Below are 19,583 nucleotides of genomic sequence, written 5' to 3' on the forward strand. Positions count from 1 at the left end.
CAGTTGCTTTGCCTCTTGGTGGCATTGTGATGCTGTGTTGTTAAAAACTTCTTAGGGCTGAAATCCCGTTAACGGGATCGATATGACAACACCCAGTGAAAGTGCAGGGCGCCAAATTCAAAACATCAAAAATCTCATAATTAAAATTCCTCAAACATACATGTATCTTATACCGTTTTAAAGGTAGTCTTGTTGTTAATCCCACCACAGTGTCCGATTTCAAATAGGCTTTACAGCGAAAGCACCACAAACGGTTATGTTAGGTGACCAACAAACCACAATAAAAATAGCCACTTTCCCAGCCAAAGAGAGGAGTCACAAAAAGCACAAATATAAATAAAAATGAATCACTAACCTTTGATGATCTTCATCAGGTGACACACATAGGACTTCATGTTACACAAAATATGTATGTTTGTTTGATAAAGTTCATATTTATGAAAATATGAGTTTACATAGGCTAGTTCCAAAAACATCCAGTGATTTTGCATAGCCACATCATTCAACAGAAATACTCATCATAAATGTAGATGATAATACAAGTTATACACATGGAATTATAGATATACCTCTCCTTAATGCAACCGTCTGATTTCAAAAAAACTTTACGGAATAAGCAAACCATGCAATAATCTGAGACGGCGCTCAGAAGAAATAGTCACAATAGCCGCCATGTTGGCGTCAACATAAACAAGAAATTACATGATAAATATTCCCTTACCTTTGATGATCTTCATCAGAAAGCACTCCAGGAATCCCAGGTCCACAACAAATGTTTGTTTTGCTCGATAATGTCCATTATTTATGTCCAAATACCTCCTTTTGTTAGCGCGTTTGGTATACATATCCAATCGCTCATTCTGGTCAGCGTTACATCGGACAAAAACTTCAAAAAGTTATATTACAGGTCGAAGAAACATTTCAAACTAAGTACAGAATCAATCATTAGGATGCTTTTAACATATAGCTTCAATAAAGTTCCAACCGGAGTATTCCTTTGTGTCTTGATGAGCAATGGAACGCAAGTGGATACCATGAGGAATGCACATGATCAGAAAATGGCTGACTGCCAGTCACCTGATGGATTCTGCTCTCATTCAGTCCCACAACACAGTAGAAGTCTCGTTCAAATTTCTATAGATGGTTGACATCTAGTGGAACCCATAGGAAGTGCAACATCATTAATATCTCAAGGGGATTTCATTGGGAACTGTGGTGAATACATACCAAGCTCAGATTTCTCACTTCCTGTTTTCTCCTCAGGATTTTGCCTGCTATATGAGTTCTGTTATACTCGCAGACATCATTCAAACAGTTTTAGAAACGTTAAGAGTGTTTTCTATCCAATACTAATAATACTATGCATATATTAGCAACTGAGACTGAGGAGCAGGCCGTTTACTTTGGGCAACTTATTCATCCAAGCTACTCAATACTTCCCCCCCAGCCATAAGAAGTTATTAACATGGAAATCTTCCTCCATGTCCTCTGAAACAGCTGTGTGTTTTCACTGCCCAAATGTGGTTTAATGACAGTAAAGATGTTTACGTCAGGCTCAAGATATTTAAGTCAAAGGGATGATAGGCAGCACTGAAAACACTTAGGGCCTAGTCAAAAGAACAATGACTTTGCCATGTACTGTATGTTGAGTTATTTATTATGAAGGGAGGTGATCTATTTCACAACTGCACAGAAGTCATTACAAATGAGTGAAAGCACTCCAGACACACTCAACTAGAGTGGGCCTCTGTGATTGGGGTGTGATTGGGAGCAGAGCAAATCAGAAGAGAGTAGGAGTGGACGCTATCTGTAAGTCTGTATCTGGCAGTGCCCATGTTTGCTCCACACTCTTTGCCCAGGCTATTAGGTTAATACAGCAGTAGCACCCAGCAAGCGAGAGTTGTCCTCACAGGGTTATTCATAGATGAACTTTATATAAAACCCCTGTTGGTTTCTGTCTGGGCTGCCTGTCAGATTAGATTAGATGGTTTAAGTGGGTAAAAGAGGCCAGGCCACAGGTGGATTGTTGAAGATTTTGTGCGTGTGTTTGAAAGTGTCCGAGAGGGACACACATAGAGGTCTAAGTTGTCAGGCAGTATATCACTGTGGTCCTATCATGTTTTCTGAGGTGAGGCAGGTGGTGGCACAGAGGACTGAGGACCAGGTGAGGCCATCTCTTAATCTCAAAAGAGATAAATCAGATTTACAGGAGGACAGCCAAGGATAAGGGTACCAGCTACTACCACACCTTAACCCACCCCCAGTCAAAGTCAGTCTTCACCTGTATAGACCTAGGGCCAACCCAGAGTCTGTTGTCCTTGTGATTGCAGCTAGGCTAGGTAGACAGGCCAGGGGTCTGACGGGGCAGGATTACGAGGACAGCAGCCAGCCGTAACACAGGAGATCACAGCGGGTCTCATCCAGGGGATTTAGTCTGATTGAATGTGTGGGGCAGTGGAGGAGGGATTAGGGGATAGGTAGCAGGGACAGATTTCTTAACGCTTACGCTGATCTCACCAGGAAGAGCTCTGTCAGTCTCTCCTCTTCAGTCAGAGAGAGAGGGAGAGTAGGCTGTGTTCCATGATTGGCAGGCAGACGACCATGGGACAGCACAGTGTTATTTAGGGTCTGTAGTAGACTATTTGTGTTGGACTAAACTGTGAGCTTACTGCGCTGTCGTCACTGACACAGAGATGGATAGAGAGCATTTTCTGTGTGCCATGGCTGGCAAGCTGACGACTGTGGGACATCGGAGCATTTATACAAGGAGCCTATCTGAGTGTGTCTGAACTGTACTGAACTGTGATCTCTTGTCATCACCATGAAGGACCCGTGCCGCGTTTGCGGCGTACGCCTCATTGGCAGCCAGTGCCGCTGGATCTTCAACCCGTTGGGCAAGCGGCAGCTCCAGGTCATCCTGTCCCACGTGCTGGGGCGCCAGGTCGACCGCGACCCTGACGGCCAGGCCTCAGAGTTCCTGTGCGGCAAGTGTGTGTTCACACTGGAGCGCGTGGTGCAGTGCGATGTGCAGATAGGCAGGCTGCAGGAGGAGCACGCCACTCTGGTGCAGCAGCTGCAGCAGGAGAGGGAGCACCTGAAGGAGTGTGTGGCCCACGTCTACGGACGCCATAACCCCTTGCCTAAGAGGCCCGATGTGGAGGAAGAGAACAATGTTAAGGTACCCCTCTGGAGGTCCTCTGAAAGTGGGGAAAGCCCAGAGGATTACGGGGGAGGGCAGTGTACGTCAGAGGGGCAGACCAAGGAAGGCGCGGGTGAGGGTGATGGTCGGGGGAGGCGCTCTGTGAGTATGGACCTCCTGGGTGGACCGAGTGGTCCAGGGGGAGTCACAGGTCTGTCAAGCTCAGTCCCCAGGAGGGTGCAAGCAGGGACAGATCTTTGCCCGGTGTGCCAGGTGAAGAACCCCTGGCTCCAGTCATCACGGCTCCGCTCCAGGAGCCTGATGTACCTGGACCTGGTCTACCGCAAGGGTACTCTCGCCTCTCCCGGCCCCAGGCTCCGCTCAGCCTCGCTCCAGTCCCTCAACCTTGACCACCCTCAACAAACAGAACCCCTGTGCCCCCTGCCACAGAGACAGCACAGAGAGTCGAAGATACCATTGAGGGAGCGTTCGCCCTCAGTTGGCCCAGCTACCAGCACTACCACACCCCAGAGAGCCCAGCCTTCCATAATCTCTGACCTGCTGCAGCTGCTGCGCTCCCTCCCCAGACCACCAGTGCCAGGTGCCCCCGGAAGCCGCATCCCCATACTGCGTAGGAGGCCCAGTGACGGACAGCCGCTCCCCCCAAGACGCAGCCTCACCCCTTGGGTCTGGCACAGGCTGAGGGAGGCAGAGTGGAGGTCCCTCCAGGACCTCACTGAGGAGTTTAATGATGATTACATGCCGCTCAGAGTCGAGGTAGTCCAGTCAGCCCAGACCCTTACTCTGTAGAGAATCTAAAGGCCCTGGAAATGTAGCCAGGTTAAACTAGACTGAATGCTGCGCTCATGTGGCATTTATACAGAATTGGAATCATAAATTGTTTTGAATGATTAAAGATTAAAAACTAAATGGGATTCAAAGCTGATCTATGCCCATGTGTCCTAGTATTGGACACAATACTATAAATAATCCCTCTGTTAACGCACTGTCCTTTTGTCCTTTGTTAGCCAACTCATCCCTCCTTGTTGATGAATATTCCTGAATCTTGTGCTTTACTTTTCCAGGGTTTCACTGAGCATCAGAGTGAAGTGAGCAGACTGGAGACAGCCCACAGGCAGCTGAGTGAGGAGATGAACCAGTTCAGAGCAACCAACCAGAACCTCTCCAAGACCCTGGAGGACACCCAGAACAACAACAAGGTAGATTGAGGTGGAAAGAGAAAATGACCAATCTAACATGTTAGAGGCATCTACTTTCTGGCTACTTAAGGTCCCTGACTCCTGGTGTGTTTTAATAGGTGCTGTCTGGTAAACTGGAGGACACTGAGAACAAGCTCACCACTGAGAAAAAGAACACTCTGAAACAAGACAAAACCATCCAGGGACTCACTCTACTGCTCAAGGAGAAAGAAAAAGAGGTAAGGTTGCTTTTTCAACTGCTTTTCTTTCTCCAATGAGTGCTGACCATGACAACACAATTTGATCGTGTGAAATGATAATATACTGTTGTAAATATACCAATGTATGACAGAATGTTGACCATTATAGTTTTTCCCCATACGCTATGCCATCTGTGTTACGCAGACTGAGGGCTTATGTAACATCATCACACTAACCTGCCTGCCTGCCTGCCTGCCTTGCCTTGCCCTGCCCTGCCTGCCTGTCTGTCTGCCTGTCTGTCTGTGTGTTCCAGATTGAAGAGCTGTACCATGAGATTGAGGACAGGGACGAGGTTTTAGTCAAAGCCAGGGAGACGGCGCACAAAGCCCAGATCCAGAAATACCAGGCAAGACGTCAGACCAGACACTTAGCATTGGTCCCGTTCCACGCTCAATACATTGCAGTCGCACTAAACTCATCCACCAATGGCTGTGTGCCACGTCAGTCACTCCGCAGTCGGGCTTGCTATGTCATATGATGTCATTAGCTAAACACCTATAAAGGGATTGTAACTCTGCTACTCTGCTGTAATTCCAATGTGCTGTCCCTCCAGGATTCCTCGATCAAAACCTTTTTGCGAAATTAACAATTCTCCCCATATTTTGCGAGGGATTGCAAATTTGACCAATCACTGCAATGTTACCTCATAAAACATTAAAATCAGCTCAATATTACATATAAAACTGACACATCACCGTAGTTCAAAAAGAGGGCTCGCAATTTCAACCAGCCAATGCACATTTACCTCATATGGTTCAATCAAGACCCAATCAAACTGTTTCCCTTGTCAGCGCATTTTCGGGACAAATTGGAGAAAATCCCTGCATATTGCCATGCAAAATGTCAGAACTGTCACAGCAGAATCAAACATTTTTGTCTGCAAATATCACATAAAATCCCCCTGAAGTCCTGGAGGGACTGAATGTGTGTACAGTATATGCGTGTTTACAAAAGGTCACAAATGCAGACTCAACATGTACACCACAAACTAAAAAGACAAAAAGAGGTCTCCTGCTTCTCTAACTGTATCCTAATTTCATGCTTTCCCCTAGGGTGTGGAGGAGCACCAGAGCCTTTTGATGGAGAAGCAGGAGGAGCTGGCCCAGCTCCAAGGGGAGCACCAAACCAAGCTGCTGGAGGCCCAGAAGCTGCAGCGCTCCCTGGGCAGGCAGAAGCAGGAGCTGTCTGACCTGCAGCAGGCCAAGGAGCAGCTGGACCAAGAGCTGGAGGAGTTGCAGCAGCAGAAGGTCGACAAGGCCCTCAATGTAAGCCCACGGGAGGAATTTCTATTCTGTCATTGTGAGGGAAAACTTTGATAACGGCTGACAGCAGGTCTGCTGTTTTTTTTTACCACATAACTACATGGTTTTATGTAATATAATGCAGAGTGTATTACCCAAAGCCCATTGCCCAAAATATGAGGGTGACTTATTTTCAGTGCTTTTGCTAACCACGTGACCCGACCAGGAAAGAAAACTCCTGACCCTACCTGTAATCAATGTACCTTATGAGCACAAGACGTTGAAAATACTGGTTTGGTTTGTGGTTTTGGTTGAAAAGCCGTTGAAAATACGTATTTTCAATGCAACCACTCAGTGGCATTGTTCTAACCCCCAGGAGGTGCAGAACCAGCTGAAGAAACTGACCGGGGAGCCGGGCGAGAGGGAGAGCAGCCTGAAGCAGCAGTACCAGGAGCTGCTGGAGCAGACCAAGAGGAGGCTGCAGGGCCATGAGGTCACCATCCAGCGCCTCACCACTTGCCTGACCGACAAGGAGCAGCAGCTGCAGGTAGAGAGATATAATGCAGGAGGGCAGTGAAGAAGAAATGGATAGTCTAAGAACTAGAGAAACTCTAGGTGAAACCATGGAAATATAATCTATAGAAGGGGTTTAGAGCCTGTAACCCTGACCATTTGGAGAGGCCAATTCTATAGTTCATATGGGTGAAACTAGGTAAAGGCGATGTGCTAGCACGGGAACTGGTGCTGGCACGGGGACTGGTGCTGGCACGGGGACTGGTGCTGGCACGGGGACTGGTGCTGGCACGGGGACTGGTGCTGGCACGGGGACTGGTTCTGGCACGGGGACTGGTGCTGGCACGGGGACTGGTGCTGGCACGGGGACTGGTGCTGGTACGGGGACTGGTTCTTTTTTTTCTGTCTCTTCTATCTTGTTCCTTGTCTAACTTTCACACTATTTTCTCTCACTTTCTCTATCTCCTCTCTCTGTCTATTCTCTCTCTTCCTCTCAGGAGTACATGAACATAACGAGAGACATGGAACAGAGCAGAAGTCCTGGGGGAAGCGACACCATGCTGTCGAAGCTACGAGAACAACTGAAACAGAAAGAGAAGGCTCTGGAGGTGTGCTTTCCATCAATGTCTTTTTAAAATAAAATATTTCACTCACTCACACACACACTTTCTCTCGTGTTCTAGATCTGTTTCATCTGACAAAGAATGTTGTAAGCATCTACAGTCTTCATTATCAGCCTGTTGTATTGCTCCTCTACAGGAAGCGCTGGATGATAAGTTTGCGGCTCTAGAAGAGAAAGACAATGAGATCCACCAGCTGCACCTGTCACTCAGGGAGAAGGCGAGGGACCTGGAGAGACTCAACAAACTGCTGTCTTACAATGAGGACACCATCAATGTAGGGACCACTAGTGCTGTTCACACTACCTTGACTGCTCAGTGCTCACACTGTTTGCAATCCCTAGACACTTGTGGAGATCTGAGAGGATTTGATGGTGATAGCTACACTTTGCCTTACTCCTGGGGTAAAAAGCATGTTCAATGAAGTCTCAGACGGCACTATTTTTCACACCTCTTGGACTAACACATATTCTCTCTCCCGAACTCCAGAGTTTTGACACGTTGATAAAGGAGAAGGACGTGGAGCTACAGTACCTTGTGAACATGCTGAAAAACCTGCAGCAGGCCAAGCAGGACGTGGAGGACAACCTGAACTGGGCCTGCAAGGAGAAGGATGCCATCATTAGCCAGCTGCAGCTCTGCCTGGAGTGCAAGACCAAGGACATGGAGGTAGGCTGTTGAGACACGCACTAAGAAACATGCTAATGCATGCACTCACTCACCCATCCACCCACCCATCCACCCACTCATTCACCCACTCACACATAGACACATACTTACAGTACGTACATACCCCCGTAGATACACAGTACCCATCAAAAGTTTTTTCTTTATTTTGACAAATGTTTACATTGTAGAACAATAGTGAAGACATCAAAACTATGACATAACACCTATGGAATCATGTAGTAGCCAAAAATGTGTTTTCTCATGAGGACCGCCACAGGAAAGGAAGACCCAGAGTTACCTCTGCTTCAGAAGATAAGTTAATTAGAGTTAACTGCACCTCAGATATTTCAGCCCAAATGAATGCTTCAGAGCTCAAGTAACAGACACATCTCCACATCAACTGTTCAGTGGAGACTGCATGAATCAGGCCTTCATGGCCAAATTGCTGCAAAGAAACCACTACTAAAGGACACCAATAAGAGGAAGAGACTTGCTTGGGCCAAGAAACACGAGCAATAGACATTAGACCGGTAGACATCTGTCCTTTGGTCTGATGAGTCCAAATTTGTGATTTTTGGTTCCAACCACCGTGTCGTTGAGAGACGCAGAGTAGGTGAATGGAGGATCTCTACATGTGTGGTTCCCACCGTAAAGCATGAGGAAAGAGGTGTGATGGTGTGGGGGTGCTTTGCTGGTGACACTGTCTGTGATTTATTTAGAATTCAAGGCACACTTAACCAGCATGGCTACCACAGCATTCTGTAGTGATACCCAATCCCATCTGGTTTGCGCTTAGTGTTAGTATCATTTGTTTTTCAACAGGACAATGACCCAAAACACCTCCAGGCTGTGTAAGGGCTATTTGACCAAGAAGGAGAGTGATGGAGTGCTACATCAGATGACCTGGCCTCCACAATCATCCAACCTCAACCCAATTGAGATGGTTTGGGATGAGTTGGACCACAGAGTGAAGGAAAATCAGGCAACAAGTGTTAAGCATATGTGGGAACTCCTTCTAGACTGTTGGAAAAGCATTCCAGGTGAAGCTGGTTGAGAGAATGCCAAGAGTGCGCAAAGCTGTCATCGAGGCAAAGGGTGGCTACTTTGAAGAATCTCAAACTTTTTTGGTTACTACATGATTCCATATGTGTTATTTCATAGTTTTGATGATACCATGTAGAAAATAGTGAAAATAAAGAGAAACCCTTGAATTTTTTTATTTTACCTTCATTTAACTAGGCAAGTGAGTTAAGAACAAATTCTTATTTTCAATGACAGCCTAGGAACAGTGGGTTAACTGCGTGTTCAGGGGCAGAATGACAGATTTGTACCTTGTCAGCTTGGGGATTTGAATTTGCAACCTTTCCGTTACTAGTCCAACGCTCTAAACCACTAGGCTACCCTGCCGGCCTGACTGGAACTGTACATAACACATATAAAAACACACAGTTTGCAATATACTCACAACAAATATCCACAAAAATGGACACTCACTCGACACAGTCATACAGTAATAATATACTGCCTTCTTAGATCACGTCTATCTTGGAAAAAAGTTTTTTCTCCAAGGGACAAAGCTGGATAAATAAAGGTTGAACAAAAATATATGTTCAACTCATTCTTTCTCTCCGTGTCTCTCCATCCCCCTCTCTGTGTGTAGGAGATGGCGAATGCCCTGCTTAGTCAGTCCCAGTCTCAGGCCTGTGACCTTGCAGAGCAGATGGGTCAGAGGTTAAAGGTGACAGAGGCCATGCTGGCGGAGGCAGTCAAGGCCCGGGAGAGGCTGGTGGAGAACAACAAGAGCACCGTGGAGGGCCTGCTGTCCACCATCAGCAGCAACGACCAGCTGCTCAATGTACATACACACACACGTTCATATCCTCCAATCTGTCTCAGACACATTCATCTACACCCAATAACATGTCATTTTTACAGGAGGTGTAGTTTTACGATCTTTCATGTCTGTGTTGTCTTACCAGGAGTCAGCGGAGCACTATAACCGCACACTGTCTGAGCGCACCCAGGAGATCCAGGAGCTGAAGCGGCAGCTGTTTGTCCGGCAGCAGCAGCTGGCCTTGGCAGAGAAACAGAGTTCTGAGGCAACACAGGAGGGTTACCTGGAGACTGCCGAGCTCAGGGCCCTGCTGACGGAGAAGGACTCCATCATCAACGTAAGTGGGACCGAAAGCGCTACTCAGTTATTTGGTTAGATGCATTGTAAAAAAATGACTATTTTGTAAAGTGTGGGGGTCATTTTTAATAGTTTAGGATTTAGATGGGTGCTGGCTTCACTATGTGTAGGATTTTGCTCCTGCCCAACTCATACGCAGTAAAATTGGAAGACACTTTGGTTATTATTATTATATATTATCTCAAATCCCACCGTACCTTCTCCGCTGTGCAATCTCGTTTCCGAGCCGGTCAAGGGTGCACCTCAGCCACGCTCAAGGTACTAAACGATATCTTAACCGCCATCGATAAAAGACAGTACTGTGCAGCCGTCTTTATCGACCTGGCCAAGGCTTTCGACTCTGTCAATCACCATATTCTTATCGGCAGACTCAGTAGCCTCGGTTTTTCTAATGACTGCCTTGCCTGCTTCACCAACTACTTTGCAGACAGAGTTCAGTGTGTCAAATCGGAGGGCATGTTGTCTGGTCCTCTGGCAGTCTCTATGGGGGTGCCACAGGGTTCAATTCTCGGGCCGACTCTTTTCTCTGTATATATCAATGATGTTTCTCTTGCTGCGGGCGATTCCCTGATCCACCTCTACGCAGACGACACCATTCTGTATACTTCTGGCCCTTCCTTGGACACTGTGCTATCTAACCTCCAAACGAGCTTCAATGCCATACACTCTTTCCGTGGCCTCCAACTGCTCTAAAATGCTAGTAAAACCAAATGCATGCTTTCAACCGTTCGCTGCCTGCACCCGTACGCCCGACTAGCATCACCACCCTGGATGGTTCCGACCTAGAATATGTGGACATCTATAAGTACCTACAGTGCCTTGCGAAAGTATTCGGCCCCCTTGAACTTTGCGACCTTTTGCCACATTTCAGGCTTCAAACATAAAGATATAAAACTGTATTTTTTTGTGAAGAATCAACAACAAGTGGGACACAATCATGAAGTGGAACGACATTTATTGGATATTTCAAACTTTTTTAACAAATCAAAAACTGAAAAATTGGCCGTGCAAAATTATTCAGCCCCCTTAAGTTAATACTTTGTAGCGCCACCTTCTGCTGCGATTACAGCTGTAAGTCGCTTGGGGTATGTCTCTATCAGTTTTGCACATCGAGAGACTGACATTTTTTCCCATTCCTCCTTGCAAAACAGCTCGAGCTCAGTGAGGTTGGATGGAGAGCATTTGTGAACAGCAGTTTTCAGTTCTTTCCACAGATTCTCGATTGGATTCAGGTCTGGACTTTGACTTGGCCATTCTAACACCTGGATATGTTTATTTTTGAACCATTCCATTGTAGATTTTGCTTTATGTTTTGGATCATTGTCTTGTTGGAAGACAAATCTCCGTCCCAGTCTCAGGTCTTTTGTAGACTCCATCAGGTTTTCTTCCAGAATGGTCCTGTATTTGGCTCCATCCATCTTCCCATCAATTTTAACCATCTTCCCTGTCCCTGCTGAAGAAAAGCAGGCCCAAACCATGATGCTGCCACCACCATGTTTGACAGTGGGGATGGTGTGTTCAGGGTGATGAGCTGTGTTGCTTTTACGCCAAACATAACGTTTTGCATTGTTGCCAAAAAGTTCCATTTTGGTTTCATCTGACCAGAGCACCTTCTTCCACATGTTTGGTGTGTCTCCCAGGTGGCTTGTGGCAAACTTTAAACGACACTTTTTATGGATATCTTTAAGAAATGGCTTTCTTCTTGCCACTCTTCCATAAAGGCCAGATTTGTGCAATATACGACTGATTGTTGTCCTATGGACAGAGTCTCCCACCTCAGCTGTAGATCTCTGCAATTCATCCAGAGTGATCATGGGCCTCTTGGCTGCATCTCTGATCAGTCTTCTCCTTGTATGAGCTGAAAGTTTAGAGGGACGGCCAGGTCTTGGTAGATTTGCAGTGGTCTGATACTCCTTCCATTTCAATATTATCGCTTGCACAGTGCTCCTTGGGATGTTTAAAGCTTGGGAAATCTTTTTGTATCCAAATCCGGCTTTAAACTTCTTCACAACAGTATCTCGGACCTGCCTGGTGTGTTCCTTGTTCTTCATCATGCTCTCTGCGCTTTTAACGGACCTCTGAGACTATCACAGTGCAGGTGCATTTATTCGGAGACTTGATTACACACAGGTTGGATCATTCAGAGATCCTCACTGAACTTCTGGAGAGAGTTTGCTGCACTGAAAGTAAAGGGGCTGAATAATTTTGCACGCCCAATTTTTGATTTGTTAAAAAAGTTTGAAATATCCAATAAATGTCATTCCACTTCATGATTGTGTCCCACTTGTTGTTGATTCTTCACAAAAAAAGACAGTTTTATATCTTTATGTTTGAAGCCTGAAATGTGGCAAAAGGTCGCAAAGTTCAAGGGGGCCGAATACTTTCGCAATGCACTGTAGGTGTCTGGCTAGACTGTAAACTCTCCTTCCAGACTCATATCAAACATCTCCAATCTAAAATCAAATCTAGAGTTGGCTTTCTATTCGCAACAAAGCCTCCTTCACTCACGCCGCCAAACTTACCCTAGTAAAACTGACTATCTTACCGATCCTCGACTTCGGCGATGTCATCTACAAAATAGCTTCCAATACTCTACTCAGCAAACTGGATGCAGTTTATCACAGTGCCATCCGTTTTGTTACTAAAGCACCTTATACCACCCACCACTGCGACCTGTATGCTCTAGTCGGCTGGCCCTTGCTACATATTTGTCGCCAGACCCACAGGCTCCAGGTCATCTCCATGTCCATGCTAGGTAAAGCTCCGTCTTATCTCAGTTCACTGGTCACGATGGCAACACCCAGCAGGTGTATCTCACCGATCATCCCTAAAGCCAACAGCTCATTTGGCCGCCTTTCCTTCCAGTTCTCTGCTGCCTGTGACTGGAACGAATTGCAAAAATCGTTAAAGTTGGAGACTTTTTATCTCCCTCACCAACTTTAAACATCTGCTATCTGAGCAGCTAACCAATCGCTGCAGCTGTACATAGTCTATCGGTAAATAGCCCACCCAATTTACCTACCTCATCCCCATACTGTTTTTATTTATTTAATTTTCTGCTCTTTTGCACACCAGTACCTGCACATTACCATCTGACCATTTATCACTCCAGTGTTAATCTGCTAAATTGTAATTATTCGCCTACCTCCTCATGCCTTTTGCACACAATGTATATAGACTCTTTTTTTTCTACTGTGTTATTGACTTGTTTATTGTTTACTCCATGTGTAACTCTGTGTTGTTGTCTGTTCACACTGCTATGCTTTATCTTGGCCAGGTCGCAGTTGTAAATGAGAACTTGTTCTCAACTAGCCTACCTGGTTAAATAAAGGTGAAATAAAAAAATGTGTGTTAATGCTGGGCTAGAACAAAAGCCTGCGCACATCATTGGCCTGCAACCATCATCCCTGATTTCCCTTGCAATAATTGCTCCTCGTAGAATAGCGTTGAATAAAGATAATTCGGTTATTCAATTCAAGTTATTCAATTGCAAGGTTATGAACAAGAGAGCTCCAGTGTGTTAAACATTTGATTTCCTCTTCAAGAAACTTCTGGAGCGTGGGCAGGAGAGAGACCAGTTCCTGGCTGAGTTAGGGCAGAAGGAGCCTGCACCGCCCCAGGTGATGGAGATCAGACAGACCATCAAAGTTCTGCAGGAGAGGCTGGAGGAGAGGGAAGGTGAGAAACTCGTATCTCTTGAGCTACAGGCAGGTCACTGGTAATGTGAGACCAATGACTTCAAGCTGAGGACGAAGGCATTTTCAAAGCATTCAGGAAACGGGGGAAAACTTTGGGTTGAACATTGCTTTCTTTAGTCTCTCTGGGAAAGGTAACCCACTAACATTGTCCTCAACCGCTCTGTCCCTCTCTGTAGCGCAGCTCTCCAAGAAGAACAACGAGGACAACATGGAGAAGGTCCCTCTCACTAAGAATACTCTGGTCATCCTGAAGAAGGAGCTAGCTCACAAGACTGATGCTCTCAAGAAGGCTCTGAAGAGGGAGAATGACCTCAAAGTGAACTAAAAGAACACACGAACAACCCTGCTCATTCAAGGTGTGTCACTTTTTGGGTGTTTTGTTGGCTCGTCATTCTTAGGCACAGATCTAGAATCATCTTACCCTCCACAAATCCTAATATTTAACCATTAGATGGAAAAACACAAAACTGACCTTGATGTCTTCCTGTGTTCCAGATGTCCCTGGCTGATCTCGAGTCAGTGTTGTCAGAGCTGAAGGAGCGTATCGAGGTCCAGGCGGTCAGTATAGACACCCTCACCACCACCCTTGGGACCAAAGACAAGATTATAAATGAGTGGACGGCCAGTGGCATCTTCACACACTGCTACTAATCAACACACACTCATACACACATTCAAACAGGCTCATTAGGTTACCTGGTGCCATTTGGGTTCACGGGTAGCTTTCATAGGGTTAATCCATTTGACTAACCTTGAACTGAACTTATCCATCACCACCTGTTCTACTCTTGAGCGTGGCTTTAAAGTTGAAACCATGTATTGCATTCGTTGTAAATTGTAAAAGGAAATTGGGTGAACATGTCTGGGCAATACATTTACTTCAATACGTTTGTTTTTTCAACCCTTTAAGGGCACGTTTTAATTTGCTGTAAGTTTCCCTCAGTCTCTGCTATAGTGCCTTTAGAAAGTATTCATACCCCTTCACTTTTTCCACATTTTGTTGTTGCAGCCTGAATCTAAATTGATTAAAGTGAGATTTTGTGTTATCGGCCTACACACAATACCCCTATAATGTCAAAGTGGAATTATGTTCTTAGAAATGTTTACTAATTAATTAAAAAGGAAAAACAACTTGCAGACTTGTTTGCGTGTTGCTGTGCGTTTTGTTGCCAACCTTACTTTGCTACCTGACAACTTTACGGTTTTTACTTTTTAATTAATTAATTATTAATTAATTATGTTTATATTTTTAGTTTTTCCCTCACTCAACTTTTTTTCATTAAACTTTTTCACTCCGGATGCTTTAGCTGGACATGGTTCGTCAGGACCTCCAACAGGCGACCTCCAACATTGGTTAGACGCCGAAGCTTCCTGCCATTAGATCTGACAAATTGAAAACCCTAGTCATTGGCGACTCCATTACCCTCAGTATTAGACTTAAAACGAATCATCCAGCGATCATACACTGTTTACCAGGGGGCAGGGCTACCGACGTAAAGGCTAATCTGAAGATGGTGCTGGCTAACTGGTGAGTGTAGAGAGTATAGGGATATTGTTATCCACGTCAGCACCAACAATGTTAGGATGAAACAGTCAGAGGTCACCAAGGGCAACATAGCTTCAGCCTGTAAATCAGCTAGAAAGATGTGTCGGCATCGAGTAATTGTCTCTGGCCCCCTCCCAGTTAGGGGGTGATGAGCTCTACAGCAGAGACTCACAACTCAATCGCTGGTTGAAAACTGTTTTCTGCCCCTCCCAAAAGATAGCATTTATAGATAATTGGCCCTCTTTCTGGGACTCACCCAAACAGGACCAGACCTGGCCTGTTGAGGAGTGACGGACTCCATCCTAGCTCTCATCTTATCTACCAACATAGACAGGGCTCTAACTCCTCTAGCTCCACAATGAAATAGGATGCAGGCCAGGCAGCAAGCTGAAAGCCAGCCTGCCAGCTTAGTGGAGTCTGCCACTAGCACAGTCAGCGTAGTCAGCTCAGCTATCCCCATTGAGACTGTGTCTGTGCCTCGACCTAGGTTGGGCAAAACTAAACATGGCGGTGGTCGTCTGAGCAATCTCACTAGAATAAAGACCTCCTCCATTCCTACCATTATTGAAAGAGATTGTGATACCTCATATCTCAAAATAGGGCTACTTAATGTTAGATCCCTCACTTCATAGTCAAAGAACTAATCACTGATCATAATCTTGATGTGATTGGCCTGACTGAAACATGGCTTAAGCCTGATGAATTTACTGTGTTAAATGAGGCCTCACCTCCTGGTTACACTAGTGACCATATCCTGCGTGTTTCCTGCTAAGGCGGAGGTGTTGCTAACATTTACGATAGCGAATTTCAATTTACAAAAATGCCCCGGCGTTTTCGTCTTTTGAGCTTCTAGTCATGAAATCTATGTAACCTACTCAATCACTTTTTATAGCTACTGTTTACAAGCCTCCTGGGCCATATACAGCGGTCCTCACTGAGTTCCCTGAATTCCTATCGGACCTTGTAGTCATAGCAGATAATATTCTAATTTTTGGTGATTCACATGGAAAAGTCCACAGACCCACTCCAAAAGGCTTTTGGAGCAATCATCGACTCAGTGGGTTTTGTCCAACATATCTCTGGACCTACTCACTGTCACAGTCATACTCTGGACCTAGTTTTGTCCCATGGAATAAATGTTGTGGATCTTAATGTTTTCCTCATAATTCTGGACTATCGGACCATCATTTTATTATGTTTGCAATCGCAACAAATAATCTGCTCAGACCCCAACCAAGGAGCATCAAAAGTGGTGCTATATAAACCCAAAGATTCCTTGATGCCCTTCCAGACTCCCTCTGCCTACCAAGGACGCCAGAGTACAAAAATCAGTTAATTAACTACCTAACAAATTAAAAAGCAGCATTCCTCAAGAGACGATGGCTTTCACTTCAGCAGTAATACATTCATTAACTTTTTGGAGGAAAAGATCATGATCATTAGAAAGCAAATTACAGACTACTCTTTAAATCTGTGTATTCCTCCAAAGCTCAGCTGTCCTGAGTCTGCACAACTCTGCCAGGACCTAGGATCAAGAGAGACACTCGTATTTTAGTACTATATCTCTTGACACAATGATGAAAATAATCATGGCCTCTAAACCTTCAAGCTGCATACTGAACCCTATTCCAACTAAACTACTGAAAGAGCTGCTTCCTGTGCTTGGCTCTCCTATGTTGAACATAATAAACGGCTCTCTATCCACCGGATGTGTACCAAACTCACTAAAAGTGGCAGTAATAAAGCCTCTCTTGAAAAAGCCAAACCTTGACCTAGAAAATGTAAAAAAATGTCAGCCTATATCGAATCTTACATTCCGCTCTAAAATTTTAGAAAAATCTGTTTGTTTTCACTGCCTTCCTGAAGACAAACAATGTATACGAAATGCTTCAGTTTGGTTTTAGACCCCATCATAGCACTGAGACTGCACTTGTGAAGATGGTAAATTACCTTTTAATGGCGTCAGACCAAGGCTCTGCATCTGTCCTCGTGCTCCTAGACCTTAGTGCTGCTTTTGATACCATCGATCACCACATTCTTTTGGAGAGATTGGAAACCCAAATTGGTATACACTGACAAGTTCTGGCCTGGTTTAGATCTTATCTGTCAGAAAGATATCAATTTGTCTCTGTGAATGGTTTGTCCGCTGTCCGCTGTTCCTCAAGGTTCCGTTTTAGGACCGCTATTGTTTTCATTATATATTTAACCTCTTGGGGAGGTCATTCGAAAACATAATGTTAACTTTCACTGCTATGCGGATGACACACAGCTGTACATTTTAATGAAACATGGTGAAGCCCTGAGGAAGTGAATGGCTGAAAACGTTCCACTTTTAAACTCGGACAAAACAGAGATGCTTGTTCTAGGTCCCAAGAAACAAAGAGATCTTCTGTTCAATCTGACAATACATTTTGATGGTTGTACAGTCGTCTCAAATAAAACTGTGAAGGACCTTGGCGTTACTCTGGACCCTGATCTCTCTTTTGATGAACATATTAAGACTGTTTCAAGGACAGATTTTTTCCATCTACGTAACATTGCAAAAATCAGAAACTTTCTGTCCAGGAATTAGGCAGAAAAATTAATCCATGCTTTTGTTACTTCTAGGTTAGACTACTGCAATGCTCTACTTTCCGGCTACCCGGATAAAGCTCTAAATAAACTTCAGTTAGTGCTAAATACGGCTGCTAGAATCCTGACTAGAACCAAAAAATTTGATCATATTACTCCAGTGCTAGCCTCTCCACACTGGCGTCCTGTAAGGCAAGGGCTTATTTCAAGGTTTTACTGATAACCTACAAAGCATTACATGGGCTTGCTCCTACCTATCTTTACGATTTGGTCCTGCCGTACATACCTACACGTACGCCACTGTCACAAGATGCAGGCCTCCTAATTGCCCCTATAACTTCTAAGCAAACAGCTGGAGGCAGGGCTTTCTCCTATAGAGCTCCAATTTTATGGAATGGACTGCCTACCCATGTGAGAGACGCAGACTCGGTCTCAACCTTTAAGTCTTTACTGAAGACTCATCTCTTCAGTAGGTCCTATGATTGAGCGTAGTCTGGCCCAGGAGTGTGAAGGTGAACGGAAAGGCACTGGAGCAAGGAACCGCCCTTGCTGTCTCTGCCTGGCCGGTTCCCCTCTCTCCACTGGGATTCTCTGCCTATAACCCTATTACAGGGGCTGAGACACTGGCTTACTGGTGCTCTTCCATGCCGTCCCTAGGAGGGGTGCGTCACTTGAGTGGCTTGAGTCACTGACGTGGTCTTGAGTTGTTCCGTGGCAGAGACCTTTGCGGGCTATACTCTGCCTTGTCTCAGGATGGTAAGTTGGTGGTTGAAGATATCCCTCTAGTGGTGTGGGGGCTGTGCTTTGGCAAATTGGGGGGGGTTATTTCCTGCCTGTTTGGCCCTGTCTGGGGGAATCATCGGATGGGGCCACAGTGTCTCCTGACACCTCCTGTCTCAGCCTCCAGTATTCATGCTGCAGTAGTTTATGTGTCGGGGGGCTAGGGTCAGTCTGTTATATCTGGAGTATTTCTCCTGACTTATCCGGTGTCCTGTGTGAATTTAAGTATGCTCTCTCTAATTCTTTCTTTTTCTATTTTTTTCTCTCTCTCGGAGGACATGAGACCTAGGACCATGCCTCAGGACTACCTGGCATGATGACTCCTTGCTGTCTCCAGTCCACCTGGCCGTGCCGCTGCTCCAGTTTCAACTGTTCATGCTACCTGTCCCAGAACTGCTGTTTTCAACTCTCTAGAGACAGCAGGAGCGGTAGAGATACTCTCAATGATCGGCTATGAAAAGCCAAATTACATTTACTCCTGAGGTTCTGACCTGTTGCACCCTCGACAACTACTGTGATTATTGTTATTTGACCATACTGGTCATTTATGAACATTTGAACATCTTGGCCATGTTCTGTTATAATCTCCGCCCGGCACAGCCAGAAAAGGACTGGCCACCCCTCATTATCTGGTTCCTCTCTAGGTTTCTTCCTTGGTTTTGGCCTGTTTTTCTTAGCCACCGTGCTTCAACACCTGCATTGCTTGCTGTTTGGGGTTTTAGGCTGTGTTTCTGTACAGCACTTTGAGATATCAGCTGATGTAAGAAGGGCTATATAAATACATTTGATTTGATTTATTCCATGTGTAACTCTGTGTTGTTGTATGTGTCGAACTGCTGTGCTTTATCTTGGCTAGGTCGCAGTTGTAAATGAGAACTTGTTCTCAACTAGCCTACCTGGTAAAATAAAGTCAAAATAAAAAATAAAATAAAAGTGATGAGCTTGGAGGGCACTATGGTGTTGAACGCTGAGCTGTAGTCAATGAACAGCATTCTCACGTAGCTGTTCCTTTTGTCCAAGTGGGAAAGAGTTGTGTGGAGTGCAATAGAGATTGCATCATCTGTGGATCTGTTGGGGCGGTATGCAAATTAGAGGGGTCCTTTCAAAGCATTTCATTGCTACAGATGTGAGTACTACAGGGCGGTAGTCATTTAG

The 19,583-nt window shown here is 45.2% G+C and overlaps 2 protein-coding genes across 2 annotated transcripts; both read left to right on the plus strand.

Annotated features, from left to right (window-relative positions):
• Positions 1-2,577: 2,577 nt before the first annotated feature.
• LOC110509498 lies at positions 2,578-5,185 on the plus strand. The gene is made up of 5 exons (XM_021590393.2): positions 2,578-3,916; positions 4,225-4,359; positions 4,458-4,577; positions 4,853-4,945; positions 5,153-5,185. Exons 1-5 carry the CDS (start codon positions 2,822-2,824, stop codon positions 5,183-5,185), a joined length of 1,476 nt encoding a protein of 491 aa, XP_021446068.2. The 5' UTR covers positions 2,578-2,821.
• A 178-nt stretch (positions 5,186-5,363) lies between these two features.
• On the plus strand, positions 5,364-14,663 carry LOC110509499 (myomegalin). Its single transcript, XM_021590394.2, has 10 exons — positions 5,364-5,864; positions 6,217-6,387; positions 6,851-6,961; positions 7,113-7,250; positions 7,463-7,642; positions 9,303-9,497; positions 9,622-9,813; positions 13,379-13,511; positions 13,708-13,887; positions 14,027-14,663. Exons 1-9 carry the CDS (start codon positions 5,679-5,681, stop codon positions 13,854-13,856), a joined length of 1,455 nt encoding a protein of 484 aa, XP_021446069.2. The 5' UTR covers positions 5,364-5,678; the 3' UTR covers positions 13,857-13,887; positions 14,027-14,663.
• Positions 14,664-19,583: the final 4,920 nt, after the last annotated feature.

The sequence above is a fragment of the Oncorhynchus mykiss genome, chromosome Y (assembly GCF_013265735.2).
Source record: "Oncorhynchus mykiss isolate Arlee chromosome Y, USDA_OmykA_1.1, whole genome shotgun sequence".
Lineage (NCBI taxonomy): Eukaryota > Metazoa > Chordata > Actinopteri > Salmoniformes > Salmonidae > Oncorhynchus > Oncorhynchus mykiss.

Bases quoted from the DNA above. Each gene is read 5' to 3' on its own strand.
- LOC110509498 (XM_021590393.2), top strand. From the start codon at position 2,822: ATGAAGGACCCGTGCCGCGTTTGCGGCGTACGCCTCATTGGCAGCCAG. The intron at 3,917-4,224 runs GTAGTCCAGTCA...TTACTTTTCCAG, and splicing joins ACATGCCGCTCAGAGTCGAG to GGTTTCACTGAGCATCAGAG. The intron at 4,946-5,152 runs GCAAGACGTCAG...CTGTCCCTCCAG, and splicing joins CCCAGATCCAGAAATACCAG to GATTCCTCGATCAAAACCTT.
- LOC110509499 (XM_021590394.2), top strand. From the start codon at position 5,679: ATGGAGAAGCAGGAGGAGCTGGCCCAGCTCCAAGGGGAGCACCAAACC. The intron at 6,388-6,850 runs GTAGAGAGATAT...TCTTCCTCTCAG, and splicing joins ACAAGGAGCAGCAGCTGCAG to GAGTACATGAACATAACGAG. The intron at 7,251-7,462 runs GTAGGGACCACT...CCCGAACTCCAG, and splicing joins ACAATGAGGACACCATCAAT to AGTTTTGACACGTTGATAAA.